The sequence below is a fragment of the Bombyx mandarina genome, chromosome A1, assembly GCF_030267445.1.
Source record: "Bombyx mandarina strain Sakado chromosome A1, ASM3026744v2".
NCBI lineage: Eukaryota > Metazoa > Arthropoda > Insecta > Lepidoptera > Bombycidae > Bombyx > Bombyx mandarina.
In genome coordinates, this window is record NC_143234.1 from 5,070,220 (window position 1) to 5,092,868 (window position 22,649).

Below are 22,649 nucleotides of genomic sequence, written 5' to 3' on the forward strand. Positions count from 1 at the left end.
TATGTATGTCAGTATCAGTTCGTCCAGAAATTGAATGTAACGCAAAAGCAACTGGTCCAACAGTGGACAAATTTGTGAGTTGCATGAAAATCGTTTCATGCAACTCACAAATTTGTAATCTTTCTTCTATATATAAATGAACTGCTGTTCGTTAGTCTCGCTAAAACACGAGAACGGCTGGACCGATTTGGCTAATTTTGGTCTTGAATTATTTGTGGAAGTCCAGAGAAGGTTTAAAGGGTAGATAAATATGAAAATGCTCGGAATTAAACAAAAATAACAATTTTGATTTTCCTTTGATGTGTCCCCCGTCGGACGGATTCCTTTTGTTTGTTTTAAGTTTATTTTATACAAAAGTTTAGCTCTTTTATTTATCGATTGAGGCACTACGAAGTCTGCCGGGTCAGCTAGTGCTAAATAAAATGTCAATTTTGACGATTGCATGATTTCGATCTAATTTCCTATGTAAATAAAGCGTAATCTAGTCTGTCGCTAAACAAGAACAAATACAACAGAATGAACGTATCAACCAATAAACGATGTCCGTGAAAATCATTCATTTGGCACGAACCTGAACAATCATAAATATGTATACAGTAGATACATTTTTGTTTTGATGACCTCATTCGTATAAATAGAGAAAATGTAAATGCATCCAATTGGATTTTCGTACCGGTATGCCCTTGCCAAGAAATTCTGTCATGCGATGTCCTTATTTATATAAATACATTACATACATACCTACATTTGTTAATAAATTCTTTTTCCTCTTCAATTTGCTAGAGGGTCGCGATTAAATGATACTGAAGATCGGAATCAGTGGCGTGTAAGAAAAGACCTATGTTCAGCATTAGGCAGTTGTATACTGATGATTCTGACAAATGTGTGTATTCATAGTTGTCCAGAGTTTTCTTTTATTCACGACAATCATCGAAAAGTAATAAACTAAAGTTAAACTAACCAGGAGACTAGTTAAAGTTTTGATCGTCGCTTAAGCGACGGTGGTTCTTGTCAATAAATTTATCGTTATTCAAAACTGCCTCTCGAAAAAAATGGCGATTGTGCTTTCTTACTCGTCCACGTGCGTAATAAATTCATGATACATGGTCAGTAGCGGTCGCGGTTTCTGCTTAAAATACCTTAATCTATCCTTCATCATAATGTGCAATAGCTCTCGTGATAACTCAACCTTTTGTCAGGAGCTCCTCTACTACAAATTATTTTACGGCAAAATCGTCTTTATTAAGCTCCCTGTCTTGTGGTTAATTATCGCTATTCTACTTCTAATGTAAGTCTTCGTAATAACCGCCCAAAATTTAATTAAAGACATTGTAGATTAATTATTACTAATATCGTTTGAGAAGTGTACGAATATTTTGTAATGATTTTCCGTATTAATAGATACGAAGGAATGTTGAAATTCATTCTTCATATTACATTTCCGATTACAAATTCCACGTACCTACATATGTAAATGGGAGAGAAAATGAATTTATCATGAAGCGAATTCATATTTTTTTTTGTAAATTGTATTCACAGTTATGTTTTTAATTAAATTCTTAATTAACATTCTGAAATTTTAAATCAAGAACATTTTTTTTTATTAAATACCCAACCCGGCAATCTTCGTGTTACCTATTAACGAGAATTCTGCTTACATTTTAAAATAAGAACTATTATCATAACTCCTAGATATCCATTTTCGTTCCCATAGTAAGGTACTCAATGAGTAAGTACATTGGTTCGTCACTCACAATGTGCCCTGTGATGGTACGAAGAAATGCGCTGTTCCTATTTCTCAACTGTGTAAATATTAATCATGCATAGTTTTGTTTTTTATTTTCCCTATCTGTAATTTGCTAACACTAGCCCTAGCAAGAGAATCTAGAAGACTCTACCATCGGATTAGAATCGCCACGGAATCGATAAATAATATCTATTCCGTGAGAATCGCAACCCACTGAGAAGATCCGACGCGAAACTAAGTGAGCTGTGTCTTATGGGTTATATAGTTTTCCTTTGCCATAATTTCTTGCATTCAGTTCTTAAACTTCATTATTGAATTCCTGATCAAACATTGTTGAGTTTTAGCTACAAAATATTTTGTTATATTCGCGGCTACAAATGAGAATGTAAAACAGACTTTACTACAAAAAAAAAACTCATTGTGGATCAGATAATAGTATTCTTGTTCATCTCTATTTGTGGTACGTGATTCATACACAAGTAGACACGGTTGCTTGTTGTTACCGATTCCTGAATGAACACGTCTCTGTATAAAACGAAAAATATTAATCTTTAATAGCACATTTCGTTTCTGAAACAACCTTGAACGGTTCCTATTTATACATATATAGAGCATATGCATAAGGCGTTTTTATTACCAATATGAATGTTTATTTAATTTGTCGGTAAACATTTTGTGTATCTGTTTTCGAATGTGATCTGTATGACGTGAACGATAGGCCGCAACGATTTTCCAGTCTTATTAATTAGCAATCGATAAAAATAGAGATACAAAAAACACAGATTTTCAAAGTCTAAGTTTAAAGTTTAGGGTGAATTATTTTAATAACAATGTTGATAAGATCGTTGCCTACGCCGTCAAAAACGACAACAGATTTCTAATTTACTACAAGTCATTTTTATGATTGAGTCATTACTGGTGGCCCGGAGGCCTTTCCAGTTTCACAAGGTCATGTGGGCGAGGGCTCAGACAGGAGGGTGGGATTTGCTAACAGCTACCCGAGAGCCTCCAAAGGTGACCTAATAACTCAAGGGTAGCAGCTTCGCGACTGAATCTACTACCGGATCGGAATCGCTGATAAGATCCGGCGAGAAACTCAGCGGGCTGATGTGTAGGTTTAGTTGCACGTCGAACTCTTTGCCGAGTTCGACGAGTACGGTTACCGGAGTACCTAAGCATTTTCCTAGTGTTAGAGCTAAAGCCATCTAATATAAGGATTTACACTGCAAGTCGTAAAAGCTTGAGAACACACTCTACATTACTCAGATAAGTGATCAGGAAGTGCCTCAAAAATCACTCCAAAACAGATGTCGTTTATCGTTTTTGTACTTTTTTCGATTTAGACCCGCAAACACGACGTGCCATAAGGAACTCCGTTCCCAGAAGAATTTACAAAAAATTGCCGAACTCGTCCGCTTCGCTGGGCATTTAAAAATTTTATTAGGGAGTCCAACACTCCTATAAATATTAGCCTATCCATTAATTACATGTATTTTCTACATGGATACCAAGTTTCAAGTCAATCGGATGCATGGTTCAGTAGCTATAACGGAACATCGTAAAAACCACTTTAGATTTATATATTAGTATAGATATAGATATTCCATCGTAATTTTCTTGACATTTCACCGCATTTCCTGTGTCCGTATCAGTGAGCAACGATAGCTTCATTACGATTATTGATTACGAAACGCGTTTCATAAGCGACGACAATTAGTGTCAAAGGTCAGGTGACATCGGGCCGACGGCCAATTACATGATGCACGTGCACGCCCACTCATCCGACGCTACCGACAGAAAAGTATTAATTTTTATCATCTACATTATTATGTAATTATTCGACAGCCGATGGCAGCTTCTTTAGTCGAATTATTGTATAAGTGCAATTTCAGTTTCTTTCATACCGATAACATAGATAAGAAGCGGTTGGAACTAATGTTTCTTTCAAAACAATGACACAGGTAAGGGGTGACTTCATGAGGTACTAATTCTGCAGAAATGCAAGAATGCGTTCGAGTTTGAAGACTCAAAGTCAGCCGTGTAATGCAACTGGTACTGAAACGATTGTTGTGGGCGGCAGCATCAACTTTTATGGTGCTTTAGATGGCCGAACTATAATCGCTCGTCAAAATTAAAAGCTTTCGAATATAATTCACTTTTTTTTCTACCTATGCTGATAGCCTTGAGAGCCTATTTCGGCTTCTCCTTAACGTGTAGGTGAGCTCACGGGTCTCAAACCGGTAGTCTTGCTAAAACTGGCCCCAGCAAGAGCAGTGCTTCGCAGAATCTACCACCGGATCGGAAACGCGACCCACTGAGAAGATCCGGAGAAAAACTCAGTGGGCTGTCTCTATGGGTTAATTCACTCGTCGAGCCTTTCGTTGCAAGCGACGGGTTCGTCGAGGACGGTGACCGGGTAATTCACGTTACATTTTTGTCAACATGAAGCTGTCAAATACTATTCCCACGCAGATACCATACTAAAACTAAAACTGAAGTAATTTTATTAAAATGAACGTGTCCGGTCCGTATACAATTTTATAGATATGCCTATTTGTACTTGTTGAATAAAATACTAATGTTTACTATCAAAGATTCGAAAACGAGATCAGTCTCATTGTACCGAATATATTTTTAAACTATTAATTGAAATTTGAATCTGGCAACCTCACCTCGATGACGTCAGAGACAAGTCGCGTACGATAATTTATCTCTTATGTAACCCCCATGCTTGATGTCATAACAGCTCACGGGATGTCGTTTACGTATATTTAGATTCTTTTACATTATACCTGATAAATAGGTCAGCATTTACAGTAGGTATCAATTCTTCATATCATATAAAACCAACGCGGTACGTTTATTTAAAAAAATGATTATAATTCCGTAATTCATTTCAGACCGCTTACTTTGCGTCGTTTTCATTCGCTTAGGTACTACGAGTTTTGTGCTGTGATTTTTTAACATATAAAGCATTTTCTATTACGATCTTACTTTAATTCGTTAAGATCGTTTCCTTACATCGCAACGGTAACAATCAATAAAAACGGAAAAAATAATAATAATATGATATTCATTTGATGTAAGAAATAAATACCTACAGTTTTAGCAAGTTATTATTATAGTAACGTTTTTTTTCTTCCTACCTATGCTGATAGCCTGGAGTGGCTATTTCAGCTTCTCCTTGAAGTGTGAGCTCACGGGGTTCAAACTGGAGTGTTACTAACACTGGCCCTAGCAAGAGCAGTGCTTCGCAGAATCTACCACCGGATCGGAAACGCGACCCACTGAGAATATCCGGCGAGAAACTCGGTGGGCTGTGTCTATGGGTTCATTTACTCGTCGAGCCCTTCGTCGCAAGCGACGCGTTCGGCGAGGACGGTGACCGGGAAAGAAACGTAATGTAAGACGAAGATAGCTGCCGGACGCTCCCCGAAACACACTAAACTGTGGAGCATGCGCCTTTATTGAGTGTTTTTTTTTAAATGGAAAGATTGCTGGTGGCCCGAAGACCTTTCCAGTTTCACTAGGCGAGCTCGGGCTCAGCCAGTGTGGATGGGAATTGCTAACAGCTGCCCGAGAGCCCCCTGGGGAGACATAATAACTCAAGGGCAGCTACTTCGCGAATGACATTTTGTGGTACATTACATGAAATGTAAAAAAAAAAAAATTTTAAATCACGACTTCTGTCGTGTTTGAGTGCCTGTCTTCTAGAGATGTAAACATGAAGTTTTTTTTTTCATACACCTAAGCTACGAACAGAAACCTTGTCTTTATCAAGCAGTTGTGTTAACAGCGTCTGTAAACAATCTGTTTGCCATCGAGATATTATGTATCAATGCTGTTTGCAGATTTCGTTATTGGAAGCCACAGATAACTCCAGTTTTGATTTGAAACCTTGCAAAATAAAGTGACAACTTCATTAATTATTATTAGTTATCTATACTAATATATAAATCTACAGTGGTTTTTATGGATGTTCCGTTATAACTATTGAACCATGCATGCGATTGACTTGAAACTTGGTATCCATGTAGAAAATACATGTACTTAATGGATAGGCTAATAGTTATATGAGTGTTGGACTCCCTACACCAGTTGCGGGGGCGTTAATGATGAGAATCTTTGTGGGGCTGAGAAATAATAATGTTAATTTTGAATGCCCAGCGAAGCGGACGGGTACAGCTAGTATTTTATAAACTATAATGATGAAGTCAACTAGTTTGACTGTTACTGAGCGCACGAGTTCACGAACGTGTGAAAACAAAACACGAGCATTAGGATATAATTTGACCAGTGTCGTCAACCATAACTGTGCTTTTGTATAATGCAAATCGCTGCAACGCATGTCAAGCAAAAAAAATATGAGACAACCATACTCTAATTTCAAAGGTAAATGTATCTGCGTCCCTTTCGTACGTGGAATTGGGAGTGTGTTTAAAACGATTTTGTATGCACGACGGTCCGAGCGAGGCAACCATATTTCAATAGTGGGACTTCCTGGGGAATGTGGTCGCACTTTCTTAACGCAGTTCTTTGTCCCTTGTCCACGTGCCGGCGCAATCGATAACCGCCTCGAACGTGAATCTGTTATAAGGCTTAAAAGTATCTTATACCTTTAAACGAGCAATTCTTGTATACAATATAATCTGAATCTCGGAAACGGCTCCAACGATTTTCATAAAATTTAGTATACAGGGGATTTCGGGGGCGATAAATCGATCTAGCTGCGATTTATTTTCAGAAAATGTTGGTTTATTCATGTTTTCAATAATCAACTCTTCCCGACATCTATTGGCGAATAATAATACTATTTTTCTTAATTGAGGGCAACTAACCGCTTTAAAGACACAACAAGACGGCGTTATCAAAAAAAAAACCGAGGAAGGTTTGGTCATCATCTAGTTACTTATTATCAGTGATAGGAAGGTTATAAGAACAGTTTTGAGCGTAACAGGTGGACTAGTGTACTAGTCTATATATCTATTACTAGTCCTAGTACTATTCTAGTAGTAATAGAAAGCTCTATTGCCACAATTTGTTAGTTTTCCGGTTAAGAACACTCTCTTATTAGTAGAATCTTTTTTATTTTACACTGACTAATTATTTGGATTTATGTGACCTATAATCTTTCAAGCTAATGTCTATTTCAAAATTCAAATGACACCATCGCAGACACACGTTTATAAAGTGTGATCGTTTATGAGCCTAAGGCCATGATCGGCCATAAAAGCCCGCAGTTCAATCATTTCCTCTGCTAAACATGCTTTTCATAAATTCTACGAATTTCCCTATTACCAGTTAAACTTTTATCGAATACACTTGAGGTTAAACAATGATCATAGACTGTCCACGGAATCTTGAATTTGATGGATATAAAATATGTTCGATTAATCTAGTCGGAATTTAATTGTTCGTAACTAAATGTCAAATTCACTTATACGCAAAAACGCTTGGCCACGGATCGTACCACTGCATGTTCGAGTCCGGTCATCATATCTATCCGAATAGTCATATAAAAATCGGATGCTTCTCAAACCTAATCGCTGAAACAAATAGACCTGGCTGTTGTAGTAATTGGACCTGGCCGTTGGAGTAATCGCAATTATATTTGATCGTTGCTTGTTCCAGGTGGCCTTGAGGGTAAATACCGCGTGGCAGCACCTGAGCTCATGCAGGACACGTTCATGAGCGACTCGGAAGACGAAGGAGGTACGTCACGTCTATTAATGACCTTAAACATTCATGCACTAGATTAGATGAGGTCATACAACAATTTGTACGCACCTACGTAACGTGGTGTGAATAGCAAAAAAGTACTATTGTTTTAATATATAAGTTACATTACTGGTGGTAGGACCTCTTGTGAGTCCGCACGGGTAGGTACCACCACCCTGCCTATTTCTGCCGTGAAGCAGTAAGGCCGAGAGCTCGTCCACCCATTTAAGCTACAAAAAAAAACAACGTTAGTGCATCTGTAAATTGAAAAAAAAAGGTTACGATAACTTAAGTCCATTTTAGATCACGGTCTACATGATTTTAATCCGTTATATATTTATTATCGGAGGCAATGGTCATCACAGTGAGAAAGGCATCTTTAGAGATGAGCTTTGAGTCTCAATTGTAAATTAAAACGTGTGTCCCATCCCACGTCTCATGTTCAAACGGAAACACATTTTGTTAGTGCTTTTATAGACAGACGACAGAGATTTAGCGGTATGTCAAAGTAACTATTCAACGCGGATGGAGTCGCGGGCAAAAGCTAGTATATATATAAAGATATTGTTTCGATTCTCCGTCTTATCTAGAAACATTTAAAGTATGTTTTGCGTCGTCTTTCAGGCGAAGTCGAGTGTCCTATTCAACAGCAACAGCAGTACCGCTACATGAACAGCGAAGTCGGCACGCTGCACCGGGCGAAACCGCTCGAGGACACGGTCACCGACGGACACCTGTGGCCGAGCAATAATGACAAAAAAGTCGCCACGATGGAACGACAACCAGTCGATATTGGGTGAGCAGAGTTTTTTTTTAATCGCTCTAACTGTGTGAATTAGGTCATGGCGCAACTGGTGTTAAATGATTGCCGTAGAAATTACAGCCCACTGAGTTTCTCGCCGGATCTTCTCAGCGGGTCGCATTTCCGATCCGGTGGTAGATTCTGCGAAGCACTGCTCTTGCCAGGGTCAGTGTTAGCATGACTCCGGTTTGAGCCCCGTGAGCTCACCTACTAGTTAAGGTTACGCTGAAATAGCCTCCCAAGGCTATCAGCTTAGCTAGGAACAAAAAAAAAGAAAACACACTTTAAAATAGAAGGTCAAGTTATCTTTCAAACTGAAACACGACAATTCCTCGCTGCAGAAATAGTAAAAATCTTTTTTTTTACAATTTAGTTGCCATTCCTTTTTATTTCCGCCTCAAATTAAATATGTATAACACAAAATAAAAGAAAAACGTGATTTTTTTCCCAAACAGGAGTATAATTTTACACTCGACTCTGTACATTTCAGAAATAATTTAGCAAATACGTTTTCGTCTTTCCATCTCGCAATAAAACTATAAATTACAGATTAATGTAAATAAAAATCACCGAAAATCGCTGAACGTATTAAGGAAGGTTACCTCAAACAATATTATGTAAACTTAACCATTAATGAAATTAACATTAAAATAATTTATTTCAGAAAAACATTTGTGTACATTATATGATTGATATCAATGATATTTTATATGTAAAAAGAAGCAGATATGTTTCAAGCGCACGTCAAGTGAAGACTCGAAAACAGGCCAATTGGGACGTTTCGTCTTTAGTCGCGTCTAAACAAATGCAATAATAATATAACAAGTGCAATCGTTCCAATTATAGCAATAGCAAGTGCAATAGTTCCAATAGTATAATTATATAAATATATAATTATATTATTATCTTTTTTACTCACGCGCTTATCCCATCTTTTGAACTTTTCATTAACGCTACTTGTCAACATGTGTGTGCACTATATCGGTAGGTATGTAGATATATATGGCGCGATCAGATTTGAAGAGTCAGTTACTATGAAGATAACATCTTTTGTATAAAAAATCATTGATTGATATTGTATTAAAATGACCATTTAAACAACATCATTTAAAATGATAAATATAGATGATTGAATTTTATAATAAATACACAAATATAAATTAATTTTGGTCACTATCATAGCCTAAATTCCAGTTTGGTTCACCGTACAATCCATGAACAAATAATAAGCACGTCATCTTCACTTACAATGACACATTCACAATTATCCTATGCGCTTAGGTTTTTACAAACATTTTCAACGAAGAACGACAATGGAAAATTCTCTTTCACTTCACAAAGTACTTACACTTGCAGCTATGTTGTTAATATGGCCGACAATCAATCGATTCGATCGTCTTCTAATTACCCATATATATCACTTTCCTTTGATTGTTGTACGTTTGCGTGTTAATTGTATCGATATTCGATGATTAATCAGTTGGTTACTACACGAAGTATTTATTTACATTAATAGATCGATTTTAAAATGAAAGGAAAGTGTTATCTGATCGGTAGAACACAGATACGGTATAAACTAAAACTATTTACAGTAGTGTCCGATATCTTATACTTACCGATTTAGCTTCTTTTTTTTTATTGCCTTTGTAGGCAGACGAGCATACGGCCCACCTGATGGTAAATGTTTACCGTCGCTCATGGACGTCAGCAATACGAGGGGCATAGCCAAGCCGTTGCCTACCATTAAGTACTCTCCGCAAGCCTTGCTTGAAGAAGGACATGTCATAGCGCTCGGGAAACACCGTTTACTATATTCTTTTTCCACACCCGTCTGCCAGTAGACTAGAGATTCTGGCTTATCGTTCATTTATTGTATCTTCATCATTCACTGGTTGGCGGGCTCACGGGACCTGAAAGAGTGCTAGCATCTGCCCTAGCAAATGCAGTGGTTCGCTGAATCTACCATCGCATCGGGATCGCGAGCCACTGAAGATCAATCGAGAACCTCAGTGGGATACGTCGATGGAACTATATTACTGTTTCCCATACTTAATTTTTTATAAATATTTATTACTAAGAGAATGTGAAGTAAAATAGTTATCTATAAATATAAAAATGAATTGCTATTCGTTAGTCTCGCTAAAACTCGAGATCGGCTGGACCGGACCGATTTGGCTAATTTTAGTCTTGCATTATTTTTTGACGTCCAGAGAAGGTTTAAAAGGTAGATAAATATGAAAATGCTCGGAATTAAATAAAAATAGCAATTTTTGTTTTTCCTTCGGTTTGTCCCCCGTCGGACGGATTCCTTTAGTTTGTTTTAAGTTTATTTTGTACAAAAGTTTAGGTCTTTTGTTTATCGATTGAGGCACTACGAAGTCTGCCGGGTCAGCGAGTTTATTTATGTGATACTTCATTTAATTTTGTATAATGAATTTCTTAAAAAACAGTGCCTTGATATTTATTATTTGTAGGTTTTTGGTGTCCTTTGTTGTTGACGCCCGCGGCGGGGCCATGAAAGCGAAGCGCCGCGGCGGAGTCCGGATCATCGTACCACCGGCGGCTTGTGCGGCACCAACCAGAGTCACGTGCAGGTAATTAATACGATAATTCACTACTAAAGACAACATTAAAGAATCAATTTTGACGGTGAATTAGATCCTTTGTTAACCATGTCGATGAAATACGTACTTAACAAATGTTCACGATTGACTTCCACGGTGAAGGAATAACATCGTGTAATAAAAAGCAAATCCGCAAAATTATAATTTGCGTAATAAATGGTAGTAGGATCTCTTGAGAGTTCGCGCGGTCGGGTACCACCGCCCCGCCTATTTCTGCCGTGAAGCAGTAATGCGTTTCGGTTTGAAGGGTGGGGCAGCCGTTGTAACTATACTGAGGCGTTAGAACTCTCAAGGTGGGTGGCGCATTTACGTTGTGGATGTCCATGGGCTCCAGTAACCACTTAACACCAGGTGGGCTGTGAGCTTGTCCACCCATCTATGCAATAAAAAAAGTCAATTTTGGATATCGTACAAATGTAGAGGTGTTAAATAAAATAAAAAATAAAATCGTTAAGTTTAAAGATAGTAAAGTATTTTTAATTATTCTCTTGCTTTCAAAAAGGACGCTGCGAGAAAATAGGCAAGTTCAATATTTATTTTCAATGTTTTGTAGAAAAACCTTCTAAAGAAATATTAGACGCAAGCTAAATTTTAAAATATCGCTACCGCAATTCTGTTTCTAAAAACAGGGATACTATGTACAAACACAGATGTTCTAATTAAAGTGTTTCTGACCAGAGCTGCCACCAGACGCGCCCCGGCCGCCGCCCCGCCCCCGCTAATGGAGGGCGAAGCTCTGGCCTCCAGATTGTTGGAGTTACAACCAGCTGGAGCTAAGTTCTTAGCGTGAGTATCGACAAATGCTTTGTTAGTGAATCGATAAATGGAAATTTTACTTTGTGACCTTCGGATATACTCAACTTTAGTATGTGTTAAGTCATTAGGACCGAAATGTATGATTAGTCACAAGTGACGTCATCTGTTGTGATTGGTGTTTAGCTTGACGTTAAAAATTGGTATAGTAATTTGATTTCAATTAGATCGAACTATTTTTATAATGTAACTAGCTGTACCTGTCCGCTTCGCTGAGAATTTAAAATTAACATTATTATTTCTCACCCCCACAAAGATTCTCATCATTAACGCCCCTGCAACTGGTGTAGGGAGTCCAACACTCAAAAATATTAGCCTATCCATTAAATACATGTATTTTCTACATGGACACCAAGTTTCAAGTCAATCGGATGCATGGTTCTGTAGTTATAACGGAACATCCGTAAAAACCACTGTAGATTTATATATTAGTATAGATTAAGATTACTACTTTCTCAACAATTATTTTTTTGTTATCTGTAGTCCTAACATACTGATTAGCTGAGTTGAATTTGGTCGTTATAGTAATAAATACAATTCCAGGCCAGTTATAATCGAAGTGCCTATCTTCACGTCCGCGTGCCGCGACCGCGAGATCGTCATCCTGCGTTCGGACACGGGAGAGACGTGGCAAGACCACTACCTGCACAACAATGACAATCCTATGATACAGGTGAATTTCATACTTAAAAACCATAACGTTAAGGTTCATTTGTCTATGAACCAATGAATGTACATATCGTCGTTGCAAATTTGAAATCTCCTATGTGTTATAAATGTAGTTTTCGAGAAAATCTAAAAAAAACTACCTCCAGAAAAAAAATGTTAATATTTTTTAGTACATAGGACACTACTTTGATCTACAATAAAATGTAAACCGACACTTAGGATTTTTTAAGATTGACGCGTTATAAAGTGAAATATTGAGATATGCACCTGAGACTTTTTGCTTAGTATAAGTATGTATTCAAAATAACGTTCTATATGAAAATATATAAAAATTTTTGCCCTAAAATGTCATATAGGAAACTTTAAATTTGCAATGACGATATGCTCGACGATTCTTATCAACTCTGAACGATCGTGTTTTGTTTATTTGTTTTTGTCGATTATTCAATTAATTCAATGTTTTTCTTACCCTCTCTCTCTTCTCTCTCTCTCTCTCTCTTCTCTCTTCTCTCTCACTCTCTCTTCTCTCTTCTCTCTCTCTTTGTCCCTCGTCCACGTGTAGCTGGAATAGCCTCTTAGGCTACCAGCGATTAGATCCTTCTTCTTGCGTCGATATTCTTCAATGCTGAGGGTCGTGGCTTCCTCTATTAATTTTCTCTTGGATTATCCTGCGCCACGCCTGCCTTTCCTCGGCTGTGTGGATAACAACGTGGATGGAAGTGTTGAGAGGGGAGCATATCTGGTCCGACCAGCGCATTGAACTTCTTCCGCATACCTTGCCTGTTTCCAGCAGCTTACCTAAATTGTCACCTCTCTTTCTGGCAATTTCTCCTCAGCGAACAGATAAGAGAAAAGAACTCTTTCCCTAAAAACTATTCGGATCGTAACGAATATCATAAGAAATCTGAAATCAGTTGCTACGTTCGCATACGTGATGCATCAGCGAACAGCATATTATTATGGTTTTTATTGAACAACTAACCAATTCGGCCTCCCAACCCATAGATATAGACGCGCGAAAGTTTCTTATGTTTCTATTGCTTGTTCATGAAGGAGGCACTGGAACGCGAACGCCAGGAGTACGGCAACAACGGCGAGGCGCTGGGCGAGCGCGGGGAGCGCGTCACCCGCATCGTCACGTGCGACTTCCCGCACTACCTGGCGTGCGTGTCGCGCGTCCGCCAGGAGGTGCACGTGGTGGGGCCCGAGGGCGGCACCGTCTCCAGCTCGCACATACCGCAGGTAACCGCCGCTGACGTCACCGCTCACTCCCATTCTTACTGTAAAGTCGTCGTGGCCTAAAGGATAAGACGTCCGGTGCATTCGTGTTGAGCGATGCGCCGGTGTTCGAATCCCGCAGGCGGGTACCAATTTTTCTAATGATATACGTACTTAACAAATGTTCACGATTGACTTCCACGGTGAAGGAATAACATCGTGTAATAAAAATCAAACCGGCAAAATTACAATTTGCGTAATGACTGGTCGTAGGACCTCTTGTGAGTCCACGCGGGCAGGTACCACCACCCTGCCTATTTCTGCCGTGAAGCAGTAATGCATTTCGGTTTGAAGGGCGGGGCAGCCGTTGTAACTATACTGAGACCTCAGAACTTATTTATATCTTAAGGAGGGTAGCGCATTTTACGTTGTAGATGTCTATGTGCTTCAGTAACTACTTAACACCAGGTGGGCTGTGAGCTCATCCACCCATCTAAGCAATAAAAAAAAGAAGCTCAGTTTTATAAATTTTTAAAGTTTTAATGAAATACGGACCTATCGCTAACTGCTCAAGGTTCTACGACAATTTTATTGAAATGTCACATAAACTGTGGCAACGTGTAGCGCCAGTGTCGCGCTTAGTAGAGAGCGTGGGTACCGGCTAAGTTGGCGGGAGATTTCAAAATTTAAACCCAAAAATTGAACAGTTTTAGTGCAAAAATCATGAAATCATAATATTTAGACTCTTTTTTAACTTGAGAAAATAAAAAAGTTATTTTCATGCCTCTTATGATTTTTTAATTTTGTTGACTAGCTTAAGGGTAGTGCATTTAAGTTGTAGATGTCTACGGGCTTCAGTAACCACTTAACATCAGGGAGGCTGTGAGCTCGTCTACTCATCTAATGTCTATGGGCTCCAGTAACCACTTAACATCAGGGAGGCTGTGAGCTCGTCAACCCTTCTAATGTCTATGGGCTCCAGTAACCACTTAACATCAGGAAGGCTGTGAGCTCGTCCACCCATCTAAGCTATAAAAAAAAACTTGAATGTTTGTGCGTGTCGTGCAGGTGCAGGCGCTGTTCCCGCCCGCGGCGCTGACGAAGCGCATCCGCGTGGGCGTGCAGGCGCAGGGCGCGGACGCGGCGCAGCGGGCGCGCGTGCTGCCGCGGCGCGGCGCCGTGTCCGCCGTCGTCACCGTGGAGCCGCGCCGCCGGAAGTTCCACCGCGCCATCACGCTCACCGTGCCGCTGCCGCAGCCGCAGGTGCGTACCACTTCAATATCAACAATAACAATATAACAATAACAATACAACAAACTCGATGAAACGAATAAATAAATCCATAGAGACACAAACACATAAATGTACAGAATTCAGCGGGCGAGAGAATGAGATAGAACGGCTGACTATCCCACTACACAGGAGCATACATATGGACAATGTTCAGTAGACGATAGTGGGGATGCTACGAAGAGTCGCACAAAGAGGACACCGAGAACGTTAATGTGTTCTATCTCATTCTCTCGCCGGCTGAATCCTATACGTTTATGTGTTTGTGTCTCTATGGACTTATTTTTTCGTTTCATCGAGTTTGAAATCAGAACGATTCTAAAGAAGATTCACTTCAAAAAAAAAAAAAACGTGTTGGGATGCCCTCCACCCAATCTCGAACCTCGGGCAGTAAGAGAATCTGTTGCGTCTGCAGGATGGGCATGAGAAGCCGTCGACCTCCAACTTGCGGCTGCTGTGCTCCATCATGGGCGGGCAGGCGCGCGCCGTGTGGGAGGACGTCACCGGCTCTACACCCCTCACCATCACCGACGACTGCGCCTCCTTCACCACCACCGTCTCCGCCAGGTACAACCCTCATTAAGCATACTTTTTTTTATTGCTTAGATGGGTGGACGAGCTCACAGCCCACCTGGTTGGAGTCCATAGACATTTACAACGTAAATGCGCCACCCACCTTGAGACATAAGTTCTAAGGTCTCAGTACAGTTACAACGGCTGCCCTGCCCTTCAAACCGAAACGCATTACGGCAGAAATAGGCAGGCAGGTAGCACCTACCCGCGTGGACTCACAAGAGGTCCTACCACCAGTAAAAATACATACACATGTTCAAACGATCGAACCGTATCGTAAAACGACGAAAAAGTAAACACTTCAATTTGTATCCTAAGAATGATTCGCAGTAATGTTCTATTTATAAATACAACCCTCTTTAAACACACATACACACTTAGTCGTTTACTTTCTCTTTGTAACACATACACATACATACATACACATGATCGTTTACTTCAATTTGTAACCTAAGAATAATTTCCAGTAGTATTCGACTTATAACAATTGTTTCGATTTAATAATTTAATTTTTTTGAGTATTTTAGTTTAAGCTATTTTTACGGTTGAATTGTTTTTATTGTTATATTGTTTCCGTCGTATTTTAGTCGTAGAAAACTGTAAAATTTGCAAAACGTTGAAAATAATATAATGAGAACAAAAAAAAAGACGAGACTAACCGCAAGAGTAGTTTTAATTATGTATAGGACTCGCGAAATCTGTACAAAGACAATACTGTATTTTAATTATTTTTATGAATTGAATCGCTTTTTTTTGTTTAGTAAAATATAATGTTATACATGAATTTTACATTCAAGTTTTACCTTACAGATTTTGGTTGATGAACTGCCAGAACGTGAACGACGCTACCAAACTCGCCACAGACTTATACAGGTGATCTATTTTAGATATAAATAATAATGGACATGTGTGTGTGTGTGTTCGTGTATCTGAGTGTGCGTGCGTGCGTGCGTGCGAGTGTGGGTGCATGTGTGCGTGTATGTGTGTTCGTGTATCTGAGTGTGCGTGCGAGTGCGGGTCCATGTGTGCGTGAGTGTGTTCGTGTATCTGAGTGTGCGTGTGCGTGCGTGCGTGCGTGCGAGTGTGGGTGCATGTGTGCGTGTGTGTGTTCATGTATGTGAGTGTGCATGCGTGCGTGTGTGTGTTCATGTATGTGAGTGTGCATGCGTGCGTGCGAGTGTGGGTGCATATGTGCGTGTGTGTGTTCGTGTATCTGAGTGTGCGTGTGTGCGTGCGAGTGTGGGTGCATGTGTGCGTGTGTGCGTTCGTGTATCTGAGTGTGCGTGCGTGCGAGTGTGGGTGCATGTGTGCGTGTGTGCGTGTGAGTGTGGGTGTGTGCGTGCTAGTGTGGGTGCGTGCGTGTGTGTGTTCATGTATGTGAGTGTGCATGCGTGCGTGCGAGTGTGGGTGCATATGTGCGTGTGTGTGTTCGTGTATCTGAGTGTGCGTGTGTGCGTGCGAGTGTGGGTGCATGTGTGCGTGTGTGCGTTCGTGTATCTGAGTGTGCGTGCGTGCGAGTGTGGGTGCATGTGTGCGTGTGTGCGTGTGAGTGTGGGTGTGTGCGTGCTAGTGTGGGTGCGTGCGTGTGTGTGTTCATGTATGTGAGTGTGCATGCGTGCGTGCGAGTGTGGGTGCATATGTGCGTGTGTGTGTTCGTGTATCTGAGTGTGCGTGTGTGCGTGCGAGTGTGGGTGCATGTGTGCGTGTGTGTGTTCGTGTATCTGAGTGTGCGTGCGTGCGAGTGTGGGTGCATGTGTGCGTGTGAGTGTGGGTGTGTGCGTGCAAGTGTGGGTGCGTGCGTGCGTGCGCGCGCGCGTGTTTGTGTGTTTGTATGTGTATATGTGGGCGTTGGTTCGTATCATGATACTACCATCGTGCGACAGATGGCGCGCGAGTATGCACAGCTGAACTGAGCATAATCGATTTTATTAGACAACAGCAATTGCTTAAGGATTCAATTTAATAATAACGTAAAGATACAATTTCTGTCTTATAATTCAAATGAGTAATATCAGGGAAATTATATTACAGGGAAATGTTGTTGGTGCCTTTCGACGTTCGCATCGTGGTCCTCGGCAAGCGGCTGGACCCGCTCGAGGGCCGCCTCCTCGTTATGACCATCACAGACAGATACGCCTATGAAACCTTACTGCAGCAGGTACGGCTAGCATCTTCAAGCAGCCGCCTCCAATCTCCCGTTGCCAGGCCGGATTTAAATTTAATGCCGCTCCTGGCCACCATAGAAAGATCCACCCCAATACGGAAATTTTACTTAAACTTAGTTTAATCATTACATAGTATAAAACAAAGTCGCTTTCTCTGTCCCTATATCCCTATGTATGCTTAAATCTTTAAAACTACACAACGGATTTTATGCGGTTTTTTTAATAGATAGAGTGATTGAAGAGGAAGGCTTATATGTATAGTAACATCCATTAAGTAGTGTAGAAATCAATAATAAATTACAGTTTCCGAAGCGAAGCGAGGGCGGGTCGCTAGTCTATTTTATTTTTCAAAATTTAAATTACTAATTTATTGCACAAACTTTATTATACGTTATATATTCCAAAAATATAAATAAGTATTTGTTTCTTTTTCTAACAATTATAAATTTGGCACTAGGTAATGGTGACTCGTAATTATATTACATCATTAAAAAATAGAAAATTAAATTTGTTTAATTCCGGAAAATAGTAAAGTCTATTATTATTTTAAATCTCCAAAGAAATAAATTGATTAAATCATTTTGGTTATAATTTTTTTACCAAAAGTGCCAAAATTATAATTCACAAATAATAATGGATGAATTGAATTTATTGAATTATCAATTAAACAGAAAATTGTTAATAAATAGAATTAATTAATTATATTGAGCAATAGGACAAAAAAAATGTTTTTTCGCTTTCGAAATTTTGCCGTCCTGGGCACTTGCCCGACTGCCCATAGTGTATATCCACCATTGCCCGTTGCAAATGACTCATCTAGTAAATGATTTCCTCTAATGTGATTTGTACTCGTGTACAGGAGCACTACACGGAGGTGGCCCACTCCACCAGCGTCCGGCTGCTCGACGGGAAGGAAGTGTACCTGGAGTTCTCCGGGAACCTGGTCCCTGTCACCAAGTCGGGCACTCAGCCCATGCTGACCTTCGAGGTGAATAAATTATATCCTTATATCCTGTACTAATTCAGCACTTCACACAGCAGGGAGTGCTCCGAGGAATTGTGAACTGGTGGTAGAACCTCTTATGAGTCCGCACGGGTAGGTACCACCACCCTGCCTATTTCTGCCGTGAAGCAGTAATGCTTTTCGGTTTGAAGGGTGGGGCAGCCGTTGAAACTATACTTTCGACCTTAGAACTTATATCTCAAGGTGGGTGACGAATTTACGTTGTGGATGTCTATGGGCTCCAGTAACCACTTAACACCAGGTGGGCTGTGAGCTCGTCCACCCACCTAAGCAATAAAAAAAAAATTGTTTGCGATGGTCCCCTCATCTCCTTTTTATCATCGCACCTCCCGCCATCGAAGCAGAGTTCATCATATGGAACCGCTGCATTCATCGACAGCGCGTTTCCAGAGGTCTTTTTTACCACGTACCATCCGGCTATGGAATGAGCTCCCCTCCACGGTATTTTCCGAGCGCTATGACATGTCCTTCTTTAAAAGAGGCTTGTGGAGAGTATTAAGCGGTAGGCAGCGGCTTGGCTCTGTCCCTGGCATTGCTGATGTCCATGGGCGACAGTAATCACTCACCATCAGGTGGGCCGTATGCTCGTCTGCCTACAAGGGCAATAAAAAAAAAACGTTGTCTTGCTTAGTCGTGCGCACATGGCTTATGTTGCAAACCAGATTTTGTTTCTTTTCTACTTGTGTTTTTTTATGTATTTTTTTAACTTGTGATGTGTGCCTAACAAATAAATAAAAATAACTTGTCCACAATACGATAATTGACTTTTATTAACTCAATTGAATATGAAATATAGAAAATTAAATTTAGTAAAATTTCAAAAACACGTGTGCTGTAGAAATTTACATTTAACATACATTTACAGATTCATAAAATTGATTCGAAGACATGTCTGATGTTCCTTTTTTTGCATAGATCATTAGGAAAATAACTTGGCATGATAATATTTAAATTCTTCCATAAAAGTTCAAACTGGTTGTATGATGTGATTTTGGAACATGTCTTAAGTAGGCATTTGGTTAAAAAAATTTGGTACCTGTCTGGGCGATTCCAACACTGGCACATTTGCACCGCTCGATACGAATGTACCGGTCGTTTTATCTTTCAGACCACGAAGACTTCGACTGTTGATAATAGACTATTATACAAACAAAATTAGATTGCTACACGTATGACGAAGCTTGACCAGTTTGGCTAGTTTCTATTTTGTTGTTATAATATATATATGTTTTTATCAATGCATGCACTCGGTACATGTAATTGTGTTAGCATTTAGTGTGAAATCAATGTATATGATACCTGTAATGTTCTGTGCTGATGTATAACATGTTGGTACTGAATAAATAAAATAAAAAATACTTACGAATGCCAACAGTCTTGACAAAGTATAAGTACTTTGAACTTGGTGCATTAGCTGTAGACTCTGGAGGTATGGTTTTCTACATACCACCATCAGCGTCCAACAGGTGGCGCGCGAGTAGAGCTAGTAAACAACTGTTACTGTTACTTTACAAATCGCATTTGTTTTCAGGCTTTTAAAGATAACAGAGCAGAGTTCACGGTGCGCGTCAAACATCGCGAGGAAAATCCATCCGGCAGGATCTATTTCATGAATGAACCCAAGGTTTGTTACGAACTTGGCTTTAGACAAATTCAGACATTTAATCCTTTTAGTGTTGAGTTTATTTTTATATATTTTGCAGAAATTGCTAATAAAATTGAAAAAAAAAACTCCTTACTTAATTAAAACTTTAACTTAAAAATCAATGCTACATTCACAGCAAAATATTTTTATGGTTACATATAAGTGTTATTAACTTATTAAAAACCTTATACATTGGCCCGCTAAGACACTTAAGTACAGTTTGATAATTAATAACTATAATGGTCGGTATACCGACGCTCCGCACTTCATACGTACTATAACTCTATTCCAATTGCGAAATCACTTTTGAAACTTCTTAGAACGTAACTCTTCACGTTTCGCATAATTTGAAATTATAATCATTTTATATTAATGGTCGTAAATATCATTTAAAAAATACAACATCAATCTATATGATACACACACAATAACATACTGGTGGTAAGACCTCTTTTGAGTCCGCGCGGGTAGGTACCACCACCCCGCCTATTTCTGTCGTGAAGCAGTAATGCGTTTCGGTTTGAAGGGTAAGGCAGCCGTTGTAACTATACTTGAGACTTTAGAACTTATATCTCAAGGTGGGTGGCGCATTTGCGTTGTAGATGTCTATGGGCTCCAGTAACCACTTAACATCAGGTGGGCTGTGAGCCCGTCCACCCATATAAGCAATAAAAAAAAACATAATAATAACATCTGTCTAATGGGATTCTATAATAGAGAGTCGATCTAACGACGGTTTGCGCTTAAATATGGTTCGCTGGGAAGCTCTGAGTAACAGTTATGATATGGTTCGTGTTCCAGGTGCCGAAGGGTGAGCAGTCGCAGGCGCCGGCGTGCGTGCTGGACGTGGAGCTCCCGGAGCGCGTGGCGCCGAGAGCCAAGAGCCAGCTCGACTACCTCAACCTGGACCAATCCGGTACGCACCAATAAATCAAATCAAATCAAATCAAAATTTTTTTTATTCAACATAAATGAACATGAACTACCGCCAATTCACAAAAACTAGTCTCCGTCCTGAGAAGAACTGGCAAGAAATTCAGCGGGCATGTCTTATTTCTTCCTTTTTTTTTTAATATTAGTTTTTTTTTTATATTAATTATTACAATGAATATTTTAACGTAACAATTATTACAATATTGAAATGCCCAGAGCGAGCAACTCATTGCCAATACATTCTTAGAGCCCGTTCACACATGGTCTCCGTTTTGTCGAATACGATTTTTTTTCATCGATGGAGCATGGAGTTGTATGAGCGACTTCACACATCGTCTTTTCGCATTAAAAGTGTACAATTTCCAAAAATATTCGAAATTGAGTTAATACGCGGAATCATTTGGTATCACCAGTATTTTTCTAATAAATATTGTCAAAAGAGCTTAGTTTAGTTTTAATTTTTTTTTTTTAGTTTCCTATGTTTTGACTACTATTAAGAAAATTAATACATAATTTTATTTTACTTTAAAAGACAGATAAGGTAACTGGTAAAAAAAAAACGTTGCAAAGATGATTACTATTAAAAATATCACATGTTAAACCTTTAAAACACTCTCCTGTAAAATTAGTAAGTTTTGAGATTATACAGCTTTAATGCGAGAAGACGATATGGTACAGTGTTCAGTATACAGTAAAAAAAAAAACGATCCAGTAAATTATGACATTCGCTTTTGTCATCGAATGCTGGATGAATTGAATACGTATCCGTCATGTTTCCGTACAATTTTCCCGGATGGGAACTGTGCGGGGGTGAGGGGGCCGGCGGGCGGTGCAGCTAGACAAACAAGTCTCATCCTGGTATAATAACGGCGGTATACTACGAATTTGCTTGTGAACATCGTATCCAGTAATGACGGATACGTTGAACGTTATACGGTGCCTATGTGTGAACAAAGCATAATTTTTTGTCGTATCCGTTAAAACGGGTACCGTATACCTAACTTGACCATACGTCCTCCGGCTTTGGGCGGGATTGTCCCGCTTTCAGGCTGTCCGTCCCGCTGTCCACAACGAGAACAAAAATGTCCCGCTTTCATTTATCTGTTGTGAATGTGTTTATTAGAAACTTACCGAATACTTACTTATCCCAAATCCTTATTGTATTACAAAATACTTTTTTCTTTTTCTTTATTGCATAGATGGGTGGACAGGCTCACAGCCCACCTGGTGTCAAGTGGTTACTGGAGCCCATAGACAGATACAAAGTAAATGCGCCACCCACCTTGAGATATAAGTTCTAAGTTCTCAGTATAGTTACAACGGCTGCCCCTCCCTTCAAACCGAAACGCATTACTGCTTCACGGCAGAAATAGGCAGGGCGGTGGTACCTACCCGTGCGGGCTCACAAGAGCTCCTACCACCAGTAAA

General features: G+C 39.6%; 1 protein-coding gene across 3 annotated transcripts in view; it reads left to right on the plus strand.

Annotated features, from left to right (window-relative positions):
- Nucleotides 1-22,649, plus strand: part of LOC114239543 (uncharacterized) — a 150,242-nt gene that overhangs the window by 118,037 nt on the left and 9,556 nt on the right. For all 3 annotated transcript variants that reach the window (XM_089739444.1, XM_089739445.1, XM_089739446.1), the window contains exons 18-30: nucleotides 7,379-7,459; nucleotides 8,090-8,261; nucleotides 10,742-10,861; nucleotides 11,570-11,677; nucleotides 12,248-12,377; nucleotides 13,427-13,615; nucleotides 14,660-14,854; nucleotides 15,297-15,448; nucleotides 16,265-16,327; nucleotides 17,486-17,612; nucleotides 18,479-18,607; nucleotides 20,175-20,267; nucleotides 21,090-21,204. In XM_089739444.1, coding sequence (XP_089595570.1) covers nucleotides 7,379-7,459; nucleotides 8,090-8,261; nucleotides 10,742-10,861; nucleotides 11,570-11,677; nucleotides 12,248-12,377; nucleotides 13,427-13,615; nucleotides 14,660-14,854; nucleotides 15,297-15,448; nucleotides 16,265-16,327; nucleotides 17,486-17,612; nucleotides 18,479-18,607; nucleotides 20,175-20,267; nucleotides 21,090-21,204 — 1,674 coding nt within the window. The remainder of the gene's footprint in view (nucleotides 1-7,378; nucleotides 7,460-8,089; nucleotides 8,262-10,741; nucleotides 10,862-11,569; nucleotides 11,678-12,247; nucleotides 12,378-13,426; nucleotides 13,616-14,659; nucleotides 14,855-15,296; nucleotides 15,449-16,264; nucleotides 16,328-17,485; nucleotides 17,613-18,478; nucleotides 18,608-20,174; nucleotides 20,268-21,089; nucleotides 21,205-22,649) is intronic.